Below are 18,274 nucleotides of genomic sequence, written 5' to 3'. Positions count from 1 at the left end.
TTGCTGCTTGGGAATATGGACGATCGGGATGCCTCGAACAAAATTGAAAGTCCTAAAACCCGAACCCGTCGTCGAATACCTGAGAAGGAGGTCCTGATGAAATCATAAGCTACCTTAGCATCCATTGGCTTGCGTAAAGCGGGCCCCAAACCTGTGGTGCTCCATTTTTAGTGCACAGGTGCTCTGAAACGCGTCTAACGTCCACTGAAGCGCGTCTACGGGAGGGGTACCTTACCTATGGATATTGATATCGCGTTAATTACCCTTCAGACGTACCTTGGATAACAGGACTCAAGCTCAGGTCGACATTAACCCACAAGGCGCTGCTGAGCACTATGTTATTGAATTGCTTGCATCTTATGAGAAAGGATCATGGCTGAATCCAAGGAAGCCCTGGGAGCTGTATTCTCTATACCTGACTTTTGGGAATCGTCGAAATTCCTACATCAAATAGATGATGACCCACAGGCTCAGAATCCCTTCTTTTCTCCTGGACTCAGAGGTAATTTTGGACCTTGAAATTGAATCGTGCCCCTACTAATCCGTGTTCTTAGAAGTTACAAAATCGGAGCTTGTCCACCTTGGCCAAGTGTCATTAGAGCAAAGTGGCTTCTTCAAGTTACCATCCCAGCTTGAGATCCAAGACAAGCCAGAGCCAGAGCCAGAAGTAACTGCGTCTACCAGCAACATCCAAGCCTCCACGGAAAGCCTAGCTGATTCAGAAATTGGTGATGACATCTGGGCACATACTGATGAACCAGAAGACAAGACACCGGAACACAGGACTTGGGATAGCTTCATTTCCGGTACGCCGGCTGGCCAACAACAGCCTTTGGTGACGGAAGCTGGGGCCGCGGTCTACGATGCCTTACTAGGTTGGTCCGTCGACCCCCTTGAACTGAAAAGCTCCGAGGTCCCTATTGTTGATATCAAAGCCTACTTTTCTTCATTGCTTGCTCTGGCCCTTGGTCAAGAATCAATATTCTACTTCAAACAGGAGAAAGGTCGCTCTTTTGCACCAGCGATTCCAAGCATGCGGGTCACAGGGTATTCCAAAGATGTTCTCCAGGGTCTGGAAAAACAATGTCACCGCTGCGGCTCAATGTTGTTCGAATTACGGTCCTTTGTCAATTCTACTTACGCAAAGCGCACGTCCAAATGCGGCGTTGCTTTGGCTGGTGTGCTTGATCAAATCCTTAAGGACGTTCAGCGACATGTCGCTCTCCATAGGCAGACACCGCGATCGCTTTTGGAACTCCAATCAACAGTCAAAGGAATGCTTGCGATTCTGATACCATTTCAAAGACTTGCTTCCAAATTCCGCAAAGGTTACGAAGACCAACATGTTCTTTCCCAGGTATTCCATGAAGCATACTCAGTCGACTACGGTGAAGAACAGCTCCGAGGCATCATGCGCGAAGTTTTACAGAGAGTCTCTTCGCCATGGATCGAGTTCTTGGAAGAATGGATCGGGACTAGGCAAGAAAAAGGGATTCCCTTGACGAAAGCCAATGTTGGAGCGAGCAAAGGCTTTGTCAAAGTCGACACGGAAAAATATACGGATGATTTCGGGCAGGAAGTTGAGGATATTGACTTTCTCTTGGACGAGACCAAAATGCCCCATTTCATGCCCTACGATATTGCCAAGTCTATTTTTGAGACAGGCAAGAATCTGCGGTTCATTAGGGAATGTCACCCCGAGCATCCCTTGGCTTCATCAGCTATCATCAGTGCGACCGACCCCCCGAAGGTCAGCTGGCTTTACGACTGGAACGCCATCGACAACCTTGAGAAACGTGTAGCCAAGTATCACGATGATCTCCTAGGGGCAATTCGCGACTGTTCATTCCGTGACAGAGTCAACTCAGAAAGCAATGGACTTGCGATTGGCTCTGAGATTGAAAACCCGTTCTTTCGTGAAGACGCCACGCCAGAAACATCGGGAGGGCTCTTGAACACTCTTACGGCACGTATGGATGAGCCCTTGCCTGATGATGTGAGCCAAGAGGATACATTGAGCCAAATCTTGCGTGAACGTCTTACCCAGTCTGGTACCCGCAAGCCTCAATCTCCTACCAATGGCTTCGACTTCACGCCTCACCCATCACTTCTCCCCGTGCTTTCGTTTGGGGGTATTGCATCTGCGCAATCTGAGGTTGTTAATCAGGAAAGCCTGAGGCTGCTGTTCAATAACCATGATTTACGGGGTCACCTGAAAATGCACCGTGATTTCCACCTCTTTGGTAGCGGCATGTTCGTAAGCCGTCTGTCCCATGCCCTATTCGATCCAGACCTAGAAACAGCCGAAAGGCAGGCTGGAGTTGCACGACAAGGAGGTGTCATGGGGCTTCGCCTGGGAGGTCGAGATACTTGGCCACCAGCGAGCTCGGAATTACGTCTAGCTCTTATGGGCGTTCTAGCCGAGAGCTTCGATTCAGACAATGAGTTCGCTAAGGAAAAGCTGGCTAGTATATCGAGGGATGCATCCGAGCTCCCAGGAGACATGAGCTTTGCTGTCCGAGATTTGTCGCAGGAAGAGATCGACAAGTGTATGAACCCAGACTCCTTGGAAGCTCTCGACTTTCTACGATTGTCCTACAAGCCCCCTGCGGCATTATCCAGCATCATCACCCCTGTGATTTTGACGCAGTACGATCGAGTCTTCAAGCTGTTGCTAAGAATCATGAGGATGGTTTATGTCGTCAACCAGTTGTTCTTAGATGTCAATGCTAGGACCAGTCGCTGGAACGACCCTGAGGACATTTCCTACCGATTCACTCGAGAGGCCCATCATTTCGTCTCTGGGATCACTTCCTTCTTCATGGACGCTGGGGTCGCCATTCCTTGGGAAGCATTCGAGGCGAAACTTGACAAAATCGAGGCCGACTTGAAGAACCCCTCGACAGCCAAGAGTACAGCAGATAAGGTTGAGAGTCCCGATAGACTACGAGAGTTTCACTCCCGAGTGCTTGATCGAGTCATGCTTTCTCTTTTTCTTCGGAAACGACAGCAGCCAGTGCTGAATTTGCTCGAGGAAATCTTCAGTGCAGTTCTGGAATATGCCAAATTTTCACGATTCAAGGCTCTTGGAAAAAACCAGACTGCCGACCCAAGAGAACTGGAAGAATTACAGCGTTTGTATAGCAACTTCAAGAAGAAAGTGCAAATCTTCATGACTGTCTGTCGAGCCTTGACGGAAAAGAGCCGATCAACAAGTAATAAGGTCTCGGACGATTTGGGTTTGAAACAAGAGGGTATTGGTGAAGACCATATGGTCGCTCAGCTACTATTGAAGCTCGATATGGGACACTACTACACGAAACACTAGGACGCCATATATGATATTAAGCATTAACTATGAAAGACATGAAGAAATAAATGAAAGTCTGTCAAGCCTGGAAGTAATATCTGTGTTCACCTATTCATTCTACATAAGGTAGATAACCCGATACCCCGCCATCGATGTAGGTTGCACCCTTGCTGTGGCAGGCCGTCTTTAGTGGTGGATGCCCCTCCAAATGACCCCACGCGTTACGTTAGTTCCTAACATTAATTACTGGGCTGTTTATTTATATTGAACCTTCAACACTGAACCATAGCAACCTACCCATAACGAAAATGTCGCGACAAAGCGTAGCAGCGCGCAATCTGTCTCTCACGGAAGAGCTTGAAAGACTAGAGCAGTCAATCACTCTGACCCTTCAAGGTATACATGGATCTTGAAATCTCGCGACCTAGGGCTGACCGTTGGCTAGAAATCGATCACAACTTTAGCAAATCGCATCGCATAGTAACAACAAGCATTCTACCGCTAGTAGAACAGTATGGAGAACACTCTCGCGCTGTTTGGGAAGCTTCAAAGGTGCATGGAATCCCCGGGATTCGAAGGAACTGATGCTGACGACATGTAGTTCTGGAAGCAATTTTTCGAAGCATCAGCCAACGTATCTCTCTCCGGTTATGAAGAGCTCGCCAACGACGACGAAAGCGAGAACGTGGAAGAAAGTACCGCTATGAGGGAAGATATAACAGAGGAATACACATCTCAGCATCACGAAGATGTGACCGCCACAACCGGCATCGAGCAATCTACCTTCCAAGCCGAGGACTCCCTCCTTGATGATGCTGAGCTCACAGGAAGCACGCCTCGGCCTGGAAAGACGAAGACACGATTTTCTGATATGGAATCTCCCTACGAAGCTATGAAACGCGAGGTGGAAGGAGAGGGAAATAATACCACAGCCCTAGATGATAACGAGGATTCGACTGTCTTGTTCGCCCAACACACCGCTAGACTCCCCGATATGTCAATGACTCCGCAGGCCCAGCGCGACCACACAATGACCGGCGAGCAGTCTGTTCAGCCCCATAAGGATCCTTTGCTTCACCGTGTTCTCGACAAGAACTATCGCATTCAGGCAACTCCGCACAAGCCCGCCTTTCGCATCTCCCCACTCAAGAGCGCACAACCTAAGAGCGCACAACGCAAGAAGGACGCCCCCACATGGAACGACTCACCAGGCTCCTCGCCCGAAATGGCAGTGCCGACTCTACGCAGTGAAGTTTTTATGTCTCCCTACAAAAGTAACGCTCGACAACGTCTTGCGGCGGCAACGCAGGGTCCTCGAACACCTGGTGTTAGTGTTCAGACGCCAGCGACAGCACGTAAGACGCGGGACGTCTTCACTGATGACACTGTCACAGCCACTGGAAAGGATAAGTATGAGATCGACTGGGATAGTGATGAAGGGGATGAGGATATCGATTTATATGCAGGCATGAGCCCGCCCAAGACGATACAATTTGCGCTGCCTCCCTCGAAGCTCTTGCAAACACCTGGTAAGGTCTATCCCGCTCTTAAATGGACTACCATATACTAATACTGTCTGACAGCACGTGAAGCCAGCCAAAGGATTGTTGGCGATATTCTACTGGACGCTGGAGCCGATCCGAACTCGTCCGAATACAGCCCCTCTATGGTGAAGATGAATGAAGATATTTTGAACGATAGTTTCTAAAAGCCGCAGCTCTTAAATCTAAAGAATGAACAGTTGTTTACTCTCCCATTCCGAAGATTCATCGAGTATGAAAACCAGTCCTGCATTTCAACCAAAAATACCCTTCACCCCTTTGCAATTATGTGCCCGTGTCCTTCACCATATTTTCAGTCCGCTTTCTAAATTAGCACCATGTCCCAGGCCCTGAAGCCCATCGACTACATACTGAAACGAATCTGTGACCTGAGGGCCTGTCCTTGGAGCTTCTTGGCATCGATTTCTGTCCCATTCTTTTCCTTCTGATCCTTTTTGAAAAGGGGCGCGGACGAGGAAAAGGTAGCAATAGAGGCAGTTTCAGGATCAGCGACCTTGGAACAGTTGTATTCGGTAGAATCTACCTGGGCTAGATTTACTTGTTAGTCAAGTTCAGCTTGCTGAAAACATGATGCTTACAGTCCGAGGTTGTGGGAACTTTGTTGCCTGAGTTGTTGGACATATTGAAGGTTGTGAAGGAGATTGGAAGTGATTGGGCAGTTATAGACAAGACTTGGATTAAAGTATTAAGCTTAATAGTTTGTATTGTTGTTCCTCGATGGAACTCTCGATTGCTTCTGCCTGAGAATGAAGTCCGTAAGGCGCCGCATCTTGATTTGTTATATACTCAATCCTGGCAATACAACTTGCAAGACACTCTTGTTACGATGACTACGAACGAGGGAAGACCACTAGGGTTCTTGCGAAGTCTACGACGCGCGTGAGTCATGACGAAAGCCATCGACCAGGTGTTAGGGCTGACGAAGAACTGTATACATGGTGGTAGGAAAGTCTACGTACACCATGGGTGCGTACAAGGCTGACGAAGAATCCGGGAATACGTACGTACTGTGTAAGCGTATACGCAGAACACCATCTTATTCCCTGATATGTGCGAGATATGAGAGTATCGGATGCTGCTTTAGGAATAAAGAGGAGTAACATGCAACTGGTATTGGTCAATTCGGACTGATGGTCATGCAGAGGACTAGCTTCCATTACGCCAGTGTCGGGGATTACTCACTCGACGACTTGGTGTTTCCACCAGCCATTCAGCCAAATTCGAAAATGAGCTAGGGACCTCGAATGGGCTAATACGGAATCCCCGCGAGGACGTATCTACATGAAAACATAGGATCTTAGATCAGACAAGATGGTGAGACTGACACTCTGCATGCCTTGATTGGGTTGCATCTCAAGACGATTTCCTTCAATAACACTGTTAGTATTCCATGGTATTTACTTATCACCCACCATCTCATGACTGTTTGACACAACATGAATGTCACCCGCATAGAGCGGGTGTCTTTTCGATAGCAATTGCACTTGATGGGTCATAATTCAGCCGTGTCTTACTGTCAGTCCAAAGACTCACCACTTAGTTAGAAACCGTAGAATTTGTTGGAAATGAGTCCCACAAGACAGCGGTCAAGTATCAAAGCATGCGTCACCGGACAATACCTAGGTAGACACGCGTTGATTCTGCACGTTGACAAGGCCATTGAATCTATGCTTAAACGGGCAGCTCACAAAATAACGTTAAATTTTAGAGTGAATACCTGATACCTTAGGCTAGATAGCAAAGTCCAGATAGTATAAGCCACATGTGGCTTTGCTGAGAGCAGTGGCAGTGCATGTTCCCCGCAGCCTTCTTGGCGGAACGCGATTCTTATCGATAACAATTCTATTAGCGTCTAAAAAAAATTTGGAAGTAAAGTGAACGGCGAAAGACCGTGCCAGTTAGTTGATGGTCTTTCGGAAGGTGACGACGTCGCACGCAAAAATGGAAGATCAAGTGCACAAACCGCATCGCAAGTCCAAGGACAAGAAGGACAAGAAGCAGCATACAGGTGGTAAGTCATTCCTACGCACAGTTCCAATTAGCGATTGGCGCATACTGACGAATATCAGAGCGCAACCCAAAGGCGTTTTCCTTCGCCAACCCTGGTAAGCTCCAGAGACAAGCAGCGAGATCGCAAGATGTAGGACTCTTCCCTGTTCCCTTGAATAAGAAGCCCCAATGCTAAAACTCTGCAATAGATCAAGGAAAAGCGTCTTCATGTCCCGCTCGTGGATCGATTGCCCGATGAGGCCCCGCCTCGACTCGTTACAATCGTTGGCCCTCCCGGCGTAGGAAAGACGACGTTGATGAAATCGCTCATTCGACGATATGCCAAAGAAACGATATCTGACCCTCAGGGCCCTGTGACGGTCGTCACATCGAAGAAGCAGCGCCTGACCTTTGTTGAGTGCCCAAACGAACTGGAGGCCATGGTCGACATCGCAAAGGTTGCCGACATTGTCCTCTTGATGATTGATGGGAATTACGGCTTTGAGATGGAAACTATGGAGTTTCTCAACATTCTTGCCGCTACAGGTATGCCAGGAAACGTCTTTGGTATCTTGACACATCTGGATCTTTTCCGGAAGCCACAGGCGCTCAAGGATGCCAAGAAGCGTCTCAAGAGGAGACTTTGGACAGAGCTGTACCAGGGCGCCCACCTCTTTTACCTCTCTGGTGTTATGAACGGCCGATATCCCGACCGCGAAATCCACAACTTGTCACGCTTCCTCTCTGTCATGAAGAACCCACGTCCTCTCGTCTGGCGCAATTCTCACCCTTACTCTATCATCGACAGCTTCCGAGACATCACACACCCTACCAAGATCGAGGAAGACCCCAATTGTGACCGGTCGATTGTACTGTCAGGTTACCTGCGAGGTACAAATTTTGCTTCGCACAACCAACGAGTCCACGTCCCCGGTTTGGGAGATTTTACAGTGTCTAATATGGAGGTTATGCCAGATCCTTGTCCCACGCCATCGATGGAACTGGCAATGGCGAAGATCACAGGAAAGACTGGACGAAGGCGACTTGATGAAAAGGAAAAGAAGCTCCATGCTCCCATGTCGGATCGTAGTGGCTTAAAGATTGATGGTGATGCCATCTGGATCACCAGCGACAAGGGCTTCAGCTTCGACCGAGAGGAGGATGATGATGCCGAGCGAGGAGAAGGAGAAGAGATGATTGTTGGTCTTCAAGCCGAGCGAAAGCTTCTTGGCCAAATGGAGGGCGGCGTCCAGCTTTTCAAGGGCGGCAACAAGGTCGAGGCAGTGCCAGAGGAGGAAGACACTGGCAGAAAAACACATCGCAAACCTAGATTTGCCCAAAGAGAAGATGGCGATGGTGACCAAATCGAAGACGACGAGGGCTCTGTCAGCGGCGACGAAGACTTGGCCTCGGATGCTGAGGTTGAGTTCAGTGAAGGTAAATTAGGCAAGATGTTCCGCAAGGATGCCGATAAGGAACTCGGTGAAGATGATCTTGCATTCGCCGACAGTGACTCAGACCTCGGAGCATTGTCTGATGAGGAGGAGGTGGAAGACGACGAAGAATACGATTCGGATGAGGAAGCAGCAGCATTAAGGTGGAAGGACAACTTGAATGGCACTGCGATGAGGCTACATGGCAAGAGACGCTCATATCACACAAGTGATCTGGCTAGGTATATGTACGACGACACACTAAGCCCTGAAGATGCTCTCAAGCGATGGAGGGGCGAGGATGATGAATCGGAAGAGGAGAATATTGAGGACGACGACGATGAAGAAGATGACTTTTTCAAGAAGTCGAAACAAGAGCAAGAAGACGCTATAGAGGATAGGTCAATACCCGCGTATGACTACGAGGATCTAGCGGCCAAATGGGCATCAGAGAAGAACGTCGAAGCTTTACGGAGGAAGTTCACTTCGACAGCCCTCGCTGCTGGTGATGATGATGGCGATGATGGGGATGCGAACGGCAGCGACTTCGAGGGCTTGGGCGACTCAAATGATGAGGGCGATGGTGTCTTCGAGGATCTCGAAGCTGAAGGCCAACAAGAGCCAGCACAGCCCACTGTCGACGACATTGAGGCCGAGCGAGAGAAGAACGCAAAGCGAAAGGAGGAACTCAAGATGCGATTCGAAGAGGAAGATCGTGAGGGTTTCCTTAATGATAAGGCAAATGCTCGACGAGAAGGTGGAGATGTGCAAGAGTTTGGCGAGGATCAATGGTATGAGGCGCAAAAGGCCATGATCCAAAAGCAGCTCGATATCAATAAGGAGGAATTTGAGAACCTCGATGAGCGTCAACGCTCTGCTGTGGAAGGCTACCGAGCGGGCAAATATGCCAAGGTTGTCCTCGAAGGCGTTCCAGCCGAATTTGTCAAGCTCTTTGATGCTCGTCGACCTATCGTCGTCGGTGGTCTCTCCGCTACGGAAGACCGATTCGGCTATCTTCAAGTCCGCATCAAGCGTCACCGCTGGCACAAACGCATTCTCAAAACAAATGATCCCCTTATCTTCTCTTTGGGATGGCGTCGCTTCCAGACCATGCCCATCTACAGCACCACCGACTCGCGCACGCGTAACCGTATGCTCAAGTATACACCTGAGCATATGCATTGCTTCGGTACCATCTATGGTCCCTTAATTGCACCCAACACAGGCTTTGTTTGCTTCAACTCAATGTCAGCGTCGACACCCGGTTTCCGCATCGCTGCTACCGGCACAATCCTCAGCGTCGACGAGTCCACAGAAATCGTCAAGAAGCTCAAGCTTACTGGTACACCTGCAAAGATCTACAAGAACACAGCTTTTATCAAGGACATGTTCAACTCGTCTCTTGAAATAGCCAAGTTTGAGGGAGCTTCTATCAAGACCGTCTCTGGCATTCGTGGTCAGATCAAGCGTGCTTTGTCCAAGCCCGAGGGACAATTCCGCGCCACTTTCGAGGACAAGATTCTTCTTAGTGACATTGTCTTCTTGCGTGCTTGGTACCCAATTAAGCCTCATCGGTTCTACAACCCAGTCACCAACCTCATCGGCTGGCAGCCCATGCGACTCACAGGCGAGGTCCGTCGTGATCAGAACGTGCCCACTCCCCAGCCCAAGAACAGCCAGTACCGCACTATTGAACGAGAGACCCGCCACTTTAACCCTCTCCGTGTGCCCCGCGCTCTTGCTGCCGACCTTCCCTTCAAGTCGCAGATTGTTGAAACCAAGAAGCAAAAGAAAGAGACATACATGCAGAAGCGTGCTGTCATCATGGCTCCTGGTTCCGAGGAGAAGAAAGCCCGGGCTCTCATGCAGCAGTTACTCACAATCCGTAACGACGCTGCTGCCAAGCGTCGTGCCGCCAAGGAGAAGAACCGCGCTGCGTTCCAGAAGAAGTTGGCAGACAGCGAGCAGAAAAAGGAAGCCCGTGAGAAACGGGAATCCAAGGACTTCTGGAGGAAGAATGGTCGTAAGCGTGCAGCCGCCGAAGATGGAGGTGGTGGCAAGCGCAGGAAGTAAAGGGGAGAGTGAATATCACCGTCACAGTTGCTTGAACTATATGCAAGTGATTAGAATTGTGCTAGTTGTATACCTTGTTGGGTTGGCGTTTCGAGAATCAAAAGATCAATCACATTTTTACATAGCATAAAAACCTTCTTCCAGACAGCATAATAGCATTACTTGGACATTGAACTCCCGGATCTGATGACAAACATGGTGTAGGCACCGTATACATGGCAGATATGAAGTGTTTCAGCATGTTAAAAAAGTTGAGTGAATAGCATTTGCTTCAGCAAGCTACACAGTAACAATCCTAAACACCTATCCTCGAGACACAAACGTACAAAAACAAGCAACAGGCCAGATGCGATGTCCTCCCATACGTATTAATCAAGAGTTTCTATAGGAATACTCTCCCTGACATCAGCATCTGCCCGCTCAGTCCGTATTTTAACCCCCTTTCATCAACGTCAACAATCGTCGTCGCATTGCGTGTTAAAGAATGCTCCCAAGAAACCATTTCACGCCCGAGTCCAATCTGAACAACCTTTGCTCCTAATTCAAGGATTGACATACGCCCCAAAATGCCGTAAAACATATTCATTGCTCGGGGCAGCTTTGCCTTCTGAGCTCGTGTACACATGGCACATGTCTCCTGCTGGTCACTTAAGAAGCAAGCATGGGCTCCTTGCTGGGAACAACGTCCTCGTGGGGGAGCTCAGGGGCTGCGGTGTCGATAGCGGTGGGCGCATTTAGTTCCTCCTTGAGAGCGGCAGGGGTAGGAATCTGAGGAGCCTCCGTGGCCTTGACGGGGTCCTCGTTAGGAGGAGAGGGAAACTGCGGCTGCTTGGCAGAAATAGGCTGCTCAGGCTTGTCAATCTTCTGGCGAGAAGGAGTCTTGCCACGGAGAAGGTCCTGGACTTTGCCGCTGTAGTCGCCAGCATATTGCTTGCTGATGTTTGAGACCTGTTCCATCTGCTTCGAAGCGACGCTCTGGATCTGGGCAGTCTGGGAGTTGATGAGCTCGGAAGCGTGGTGGAGTTGCTCATCGATTAGCTCCTGATTGGATGTGTAGATCAGGGGAACGACGAAGGCGACGGTGGTGCCGATAACAGCAAGTCCCCAGTAAGGAACAAGCTTAACGAGGTAGTATGAAATGAAAGCGGCGACGAAAGCCTATCCAATGTTAGTCCCAGTTATGAAATCTGTTGAATATCAAACTTACGGCGGCGGAAGCAAAGACGTTCTCGGCAAAGATGATTCGCTGGGCCTCGATGACAAAGAAGTTAATGAGCTCATGAACGTCCCCAATAAGGGCATCCAGAGTCTCACGAGGAACTGTGTAGTACCGACGAGGGCGAAGCTGAGTAGCAAGACCGTTGTTGATAATGACCTTGCCAAGCACCTCGGCAAGAATGGTTACACCAAGGATCATCCACGAAACCTTGAGTCCCCATCGGAGAAGATCCAGGTATCGTGCAGTGAAGATAGCACCGATGATAGTCACATAAGCAATGGCAGATGCGCCTATTGTGTCACTGAGGTCAGCTCTCGCAGGTCGGACAGGAGATATGAGTCAACTTACGAGGGTTGTTCCATGAAAGAAGCTCAGAAAAGAAGGAATGGTAGTGTGTGAGCGGCTGGCCGGTAGCAGCGGGATTCGCGGGAGTGCGTCGAGCAGCAGCAAGGTTAGAGAGCTCGCTGGAGGCCTTCTGAGTGTGATCGTAGACGTTCTGAGCAACAGGGCCTGAAAAGATCTAGCTTTAGCAACAAGTCAAAATCATAGTTCTTAGGGAATCGTCGTACCGTTGGCGACAGATTGATAGGCAGCGGCAGCGTCTGGAAGTCGGGTCAGTTACATTGGACTGCGGTAAGGCCTTGTATCATGGCGGGCAGTGCCATTGTCGCGCAAAGATCGCGGGGAAACACTGTAAAATGAAATTAGCAAATCTGTTCGAGGCACCCCGTATGATATCAGCGCAGTTCAGCGCAAGAAAACTTACCTTACTTGTCTTGGTGGTCTCAAGAAGAGAGTTGCCGTTAGCGGCCAAGGTGGAATCAGCCATTTCGACGGTTTAGTGTGAAGAATGTGTAAAGAAGTGGTGCGCTCGCTGAAAGAACCGTGGTGGAGTTATAGTTGAAAGTATTGGGAACGAGGAATAGGAGGTGAATCGGAAGAAGATGTTCTCTAGAAAGCGAAAAGCGGCGTGAGCGAAAGTGGCCAGAGAAATTTTGGACAGCTTGGTTTGTTTGTTTAATGCAGGGTAAAAAAGGACAAGGGCACGACGCCGACAAGCTACTGCTACGTAGCGACTTCTAGCTCGCTCCGCTCCGCGTCTCTGGACCTACAGAGCTGCAACGGTCTTTTTTTCGTCTGAGCCGATAGGTGACTAAAAACAGACTTAAGGGGCATTCGGTCGGGGAGCGAGGTGAGTGGTCGTGTGAGAGGAACAGGCAAGTCAAGCGAAACGAGCAACCCCGTCAGAGGCAGCAGACTAGGTCCAGGATAAGGCATGTGAAACGTACCTTGAGAGTGCTAAATGTCCAGTGCGAGTGAAGTGAGGTGAGGTGAGGTGATGATGGTTGAGAAAGTCTCGTCGAGAGCGAGGAAGTAAGTTTGTATGATGGAGGAGAAGGAATCAGGAATGACGTTTGTGTTCGTAGAGGACGGGACACTTCTCTTTTAGGTGTTGGAGGGGACCAAGTTTCGTCCTTGCTTCAGGTGGGAAAGAAGGCACGGGGGAACGAACGAGTGACGACAGCGTCGCCGACCATGGAGCCCACCAAAAGAAAAACTGGCTACTAACCTTACACAACTCCAGTTGCTCATAGTGGTACCCACGCATTATCCGTCCATTACAACAAGATTTGAATTGCTACTGTGAATCACTGCAAATCTCCTTTTAGTGGACCGACGCTTAACAACGCCGGTCTCAACGAGAGAGCTCCTGTTGCGTAGCATTGGATCTCTGGACTCTCTTTGTCCAGAAGCTGGACGATGGAGCTTGGATAAGGTACCTAGTTTACCAAACCATGATGCCGGTGGAGCTCTGTTACCCATGACGCAGTGCTAGACCTATGGAGTACATCCGGTATGCGCTCCACCAGTCAGCAGCTGCAGGTACCGCCAATGTCACCACTTCTCCAAATGTCCAAGCTGATCCATCAACAAGGGTTGATCCCGTCATCAGGGAGCTTCAACGACGACATTCCAGGCATGCAGCTCTAAGAAATTGACAAAAGTCAATTCTCTTTGTGACATATGAAGCTAACTAATAGTAAACAGACGACAGTTTACCACTTCGAGCCAAAGTACGGGATACCTCAGAGTTCACCCGCAATGCTGCATAAACCTGTATGATGCTTTGACGTGATGATCTGGTCATTTCTAACGCATGTGAAAGTCGCACTAAAAAGGGGGTTCTTTATCTCAAAAATGACAGGGCCTTGCCATTACAGCTCTAACTTAAAGGGCACAAGCCTGCATCTTCTTATCACCACACCACGATGGTAACATCAGGAAAGAATAATTACAAACTGTCCACAAGTTGAGAATGGGCTATTATGCTTTCTAGCGTGAGTGGCTCAAGGCGAGTATTGAACGATATTCGGTTTCAAAATATTCATGTTACTGGGTAGGGGGACCTCAGAGAGCAAAAAACATTATGATCTCTCGACTCAAGATGATAAAAATATTTAGATAAGCATAGTATTGAGTTTTTATGGGTTATTTTGTCACTTAGAATAAAGGCCTATTTCTTGTCTTCCCTCAGAGGATATCAACACGGAGAGTTTGTGATGATGGCATCTAGCTGTATCCTCATTGGTCAACACTGCATATTGAATAGATGAGTTATCTGACCGCGACTGTTGATGCCATAAGCTTCGTAAACCAGAGGAGAACAATGATTTTATGAGATTTTATAGATTATTTCAATGCCGATCTGAGATGGCGCCAATTTCAGTCCTGGGAAAATGGTACTGATCATGACATGTACAAGTGCCAAGTTCAGAGGCTGAATGGCCCATCGATCGATGACTTGCATCATAGGCGATTACCAGTACGTACCCAACTCTGATTCCGTTCCATGCTCTCCATCATCTTCCGAACATTGTACCTAGGTATCTTCGGGCAACTGTGGAGCAACAATCTCATGAATAAAAATGTCTTTTTCAATTACATAGACTTATATAGTATCTATCAATCCGCGATCGTGCGGCATTCTGAGAAACCCCGACAGAAGTCATCTTTAGACTCCAACTCCCGTGCTAAGTAGACAAACGCCCTGATATGACGACAATGATGGTGCCTTTGTGACACATGTGAAAACAAGGAAAACTACCCGTTAAAAGGGCACATGTGGCCCATGCCCAACACTCAGAGTTCCCAGCTTCTCGCCTTAACATCCCAACATATGCGCTCGACTGCACGAATCTCATGCTTCCCAAGATATGTACAAAGAATCGACAATTTTCACTTCAAGACATGTCGCGTGAGTGGCTCGTGAACACGGTCCAGGGTTCGTTGAGATCGAAGCCACAATCCTGACTCTCTACCTTCGCCAACCCCAGAAACTTCCTCCGGATCCTGGAGATCCAGCATTCGTCGATGCCGGCTTCATCACGACGTCATTTGTGGCAGCTACCCCGTGGCCGGTAAGAAGGCTGAACACTCCACCGGGTCCAGACTGTGATGCCGAAGGAGCATGCGCTGATACGGAGCGGCTCAATCCGTGAGATTTGCGTATAGACTCCAGCTTTTGCCGAGCCTCTTCAGCTTCTTGCTTCGCCACTGCTTCGGCGGTTTTGGCTTGGACTAGCTCAGCTAGTAAAGCCTCGTGCTCACTCTGAGATGGCGCGGGCCCGGTCGTGGTCACCGTTGGTACACTGGCTTCGTGGTTCTGAGGCAGGGATGATATCCGCTTGTTGAACTTGCTCGTCGTGGCCGGCATAGACTCATGATCCTGAGGCTGCTGTTGCGGTGGGTGCGGTGTAGTCTTACTGCGGTTGAGCTTAAACTCTCGAAGGCCACCTCCAGTCTTGCTACCTCGGTCCACATCGTGTTCTTTGGCTACCTCATGGGCTGAGCTGGCTGACGAGACGCGGGATTTTAGCCCATGCATTTGCTTCTCGAGTCTCTGCTTATCCTGGTGGAGCGTTCTGACATGTGCATGACTTTCCCTTAGTTGCTCTTTCACACTGGCCATCTCCTGGTTGAGATCCAAGATCTGGCGGCTGTACTCTTGTGACTGCGACAGTGCAGCAGCAAGCTGGTCCTTTGCGTGGTTCAGCTCATCCTGCAGCTGCGCCTTCGATATCAGCATAGATGAACGTCGTTTGTCATCCTCCACTTGGAACCGCTGTTCGACAATATTGAGCAGATTTTCCAGGTCCTCGGTGGTGGATGGCGCTCCTTTCTGAGCCTCGTCGTCGTTCGCTAGGACTTTTCCCTCAGGATTCGGTGTCTTAGACTCGTCCTCCTCTGTCTCCGACTTTTCACCTTTGTCCGCCACTGAGGTGTCCTCTTTATCGGATAAGACCGATGGTTGTGGGCTGTCGGGTCTTGACGCGGCAGAGTCAGCCTTCTGTCTCAATCCATTCAAAAGTGACTGGACGGCCTTGCGGTCTTCTTGTCGCTCTTCGCGTTCCCGTTGTAGCTGATTCGATAATAAAGCATGGTTACGCTGGAGCTCACTAAGAGCGGTAAGGAGGTCTTCGATCTGACTATGTAAGTTTCGTTCGTCTGTGTTTTTATGGGCTGTTATTGTCTTATTGCCCACTGGTGTAGATTCCCGGCCATCCTCAGTATTGGAAGAATCTCTCGACATTGAGGTTACGTCTGTTGATGATGAACTTGTGACGCTAGCTGAGCTAGCCTCCATCGAGTTCAATGTCGATGCAAGACTTTGCTTGGATGCGCTTCGTCGCAGCATACTCGTCGGTCTTGCAGGCGCAGTGTTTCCTGGGCTGAGGTTGGAAGATTTGTTGTTGGTAGAGGTAGCCCATATCCGGCCGAGAAAGCGGCTAGCTGCAGTAGTAATCTCGGAACCTCTGACAGGGTTCGTGATGGCCGCCTTGGACTCGCGGTAACTTTGCTCGAGCTGCTGCATGTTTTCGGCGGTAACAGCACCCGTCAGCCCGACAAAGTCCTGAACAAATTCATCGGCATTGTAATGGTAGCAATCCCAAAGGCCCCGAGATAAAAGAAGTTGCATAACATCCTCCATTTCCGTGCAAGCCAATAGTCGCGCCTCGTTCTTCCGCATTAAGGATAGCGCGACTCTCATCAATGTCTCTGAGGCGCCCTCTGCAAAGATCACATCGTAAGTGCGAAACAGCATTGGCAAGGGACAGGTCACGGCAAAAAAGCTGAGAAACCATTGCGAAACATAAGCAGGGTCAACTTGTAGCTCGTCAAGGTGATTCGACAAGACTGGGAGGCTTTGGCGTAGCAGCTCCTTGAATTGGTAGATGCGTACGTGGAGACCCGACAGATCAGGGAGGAAACACGCCCTTAAGTCGTATTGCTCCATGAGGCTGAGATTGTTTGTCAGTCAATGTCACTGTGGCCAAGGTGAGGGAGGGAATTGGCTGCGGCTTACCGAACCAAAACACAGAATGCCTGTTTGTCGGGCATGTGCATCAGCAATGGGCCGACCAGAAAGGCCAGCCCCTGACAATAGCCAATCTTGGTGTCGTAGAGACTGAAGCACTTGAGGACGCGGCCAAGCATACGCTGTCCATCACCCTCTGGATCTCGGAACATGTCTACACCTGGGAAGCTTCGGCCCAAGTCTTTGCCAATTATAACTTCGTATGGACTAGACTCGCCACAGAAGCGATCAAACTGTTCTTCCAATATAGCATCCCGAGCTCCAGACATGCTTTGCCAAACCACCCCACGCAACGGTGGAGGGATACCTTTACGAATCTTATTTGAGAGAAGAGTCGGAAGTCGGGCAGCTGTTTGTTTGTAATCCTTAACGAGAGCGGCGTAGAATTCGAGATCTGTCATGGGCGGTGGTGGTAGCATCGAATATCGTAGAGCAGCGGGCGTGGGTCCCTGGACCATCTGGCGAAGCTGTGCCATTGATGGCGGCCGAGGTCTGCTGACTGCACTACGTTCAGCAGTAGCACGGTCAACGCCTTGGACTTTGACGCTCTTTGGGTTCGTAGCCAGCTTTGCATTTTCCTGTTCAAGTCGGGCCAACAACAATGCAGTTGACTACACGAATTAACTTCAAGATCCGGACAGTTGAGGTGCCTGAACTCACGTTATCTGTTTCTTCATCCTTGGTCTGTTCATCTTCCTTTTGCTCAAGTTGTGCCCAGTTCACTTCGTCCTGGTCGTCTGATATATTGCCATCATCAGCCAACTCGTCTTGTAATGACCGCATTGTTAAAATCGGTGGTGGCATAGTCGCTGAAGAAGAACGCAAAGCCTCTGTATCGACCACGCCTTCCTTAATCAAAGTTTTCGATTCGCCGTCTAGGCTATCGTCCTTATCGTCCGTGTCAACTACCAACAGGCTAGACTTGCGAGATATGGGAGTATCAGGGCGGTCATCAACTGGATCCTTGGTAGGAGTTGTCTGGTTTGTATCAATTGTCGAAGTGGCAATGGGAGAATCAAGGACTATAGGATCCGGTTCGGAGAGGCGAACCGTTACCAAAGAATCGTGAGCCATCTTAGGGGTCTCGGGAGCTGGGTCTCGTGCCATCATGGATGCTCGTTCGGTTGGCGCGGCCAAAGGGAGAGGCTCATGTAGGCTCTCTCTAACTTGGGCGTCCATACCGGCCCGTCAGTTTGGTGGAGAACCGTGCAAGAGTCTCTGAGACTGGAACGAAAGACACAATCTAGCACCAGCGGGCGGGCAGGAATCCCCTATAATAACAGATAGGATGGGGCGTTTCGTCGCGTGTTG

At 49.5% G+C, this 18,274-nt stretch overlaps 6 protein-coding genes across 6 annotated transcripts; 3 read left to right on the top strand and 3 right to left on the bottom strand.

Moving 5' to 3' along the window:
• Positions 1 to 372: 372 nt before the first annotated feature.
• FTJAE_3833 (gamma-tubulin complex component 6) lies at positions 373 to 3,328 on the top strand (the record flags this gene model as incomplete). The annotated part of the gene is made up of 2 exons (XM_037350174.1): positions 373 to 502; positions 558 to 3,328. 2 exons carry the CDS (start codon positions 373 to 375, stop codon positions 3,326 to 3,328), a joined length of 2,901 nt encoding a protein of 966 aa, XP_037209085.1.
• Positions 3,329 to 3,618: 290 nt separating this feature from the next.
• Positions 3,619 to 5,018, top strand: FTJAE_3832 (dash complex subunit ask1; the record flags this gene model as incomplete). Its single annotated transcript, XM_037350173.1, has 4 exons — positions 3,619 to 3,706; positions 3,756 to 3,862; positions 3,912 to 4,839; positions 4,894 to 5,018. The coding sequence occupies 4 exons, from the start codon at positions 3,619 to 3,621 to the stop codon at positions 5,016 to 5,018; spliced, it is 1,248 nt and encodes a 415-aa protein (XP_037209084.1).
• Positions 5,019 to 5,215: 197 nt separating this feature from the next.
• Positions 5,216 to 5,493, bottom strand: FTJAE_3831 (uncharacterized protein; the record flags this gene model as incomplete). Its single annotated transcript, XM_037350172.1, has 2 exons — positions 5,216 to 5,400; positions 5,451 to 5,493. 2 exons carry the CDS (start codon positions 5,491 to 5,493, stop codon positions 5,216 to 5,218), a joined length of 228 nt encoding a protein of 75 aa, XP_037209083.1.
• A 1,320-nt stretch (positions 5,494 to 6,813) lies between these two features.
• FTJAE_3830 (ribosome biogenesis BMS1) lies at positions 6,814 to 10,367 on the top strand (the record flags this gene model as incomplete). The annotated part of the gene is made up of 3 exons (XM_037350171.1): positions 6,814 to 6,883; positions 6,942 to 7,012; positions 7,071 to 10,367. 3 exons carry the CDS (start codon positions 6,814 to 6,816, stop codon positions 10,365 to 10,367), a joined length of 3,438 nt encoding a protein of 1,145 aa, XP_037209082.1.
• A 648-nt stretch (positions 10,368 to 11,015) lies between these two features.
• FTJAE_3829 (cell wall cwl1) lies at positions 11,016 to 12,415 on the bottom strand (the record flags this gene model as incomplete). The annotated part of the gene is made up of 5 exons (XM_037350169.1): positions 11,016 to 11,525; positions 11,575 to 11,876; positions 11,935 to 12,096; positions 12,156 to 12,188; positions 12,358 to 12,415. The coding sequence occupies 5 exons, from the start codon at positions 12,413 to 12,415 to the stop codon at positions 11,016 to 11,018; spliced, it is 1,065 nt and encodes a 354-aa protein (XP_037209081.1).
• Positions 12,416 to 14,902: 2,487 nt separating this feature from the next.
• Positions 14,903 to 18,142, bottom strand: FTJAE_3828 (Rab6 GTPase activating GAP; the record flags this gene model as incomplete). The annotated part of the gene is made up of 3 exons (XM_037350168.1): positions 14,903 to 16,886; positions 16,952 to 17,574; positions 17,624 to 18,142. 3 exons carry the CDS (start codon positions 18,140 to 18,142, stop codon positions 14,903 to 14,905), a joined length of 3,126 nt encoding a protein of 1,041 aa, XP_037209080.1.
• Between the last annotated feature and the right edge of the window lie 132 nt (positions 18,143 to 18,274).

Source organism: Fusarium tjaetaba (assembly GCF_013396195.1).
Source record: "Fusarium tjaetaba strain NRRL 66243 chromosome Unknown NRRL66243_c0000071, whole genome shotgun sequence".
Lineage (NCBI taxonomy): Eukaryota > Fungi > Ascomycota > Sordariomycetes > Hypocreales > Nectriaceae > Fusarium > Fusarium tjaetaba.
This window is presented reverse-complemented; position numbering and strand designations above follow the sequence as displayed.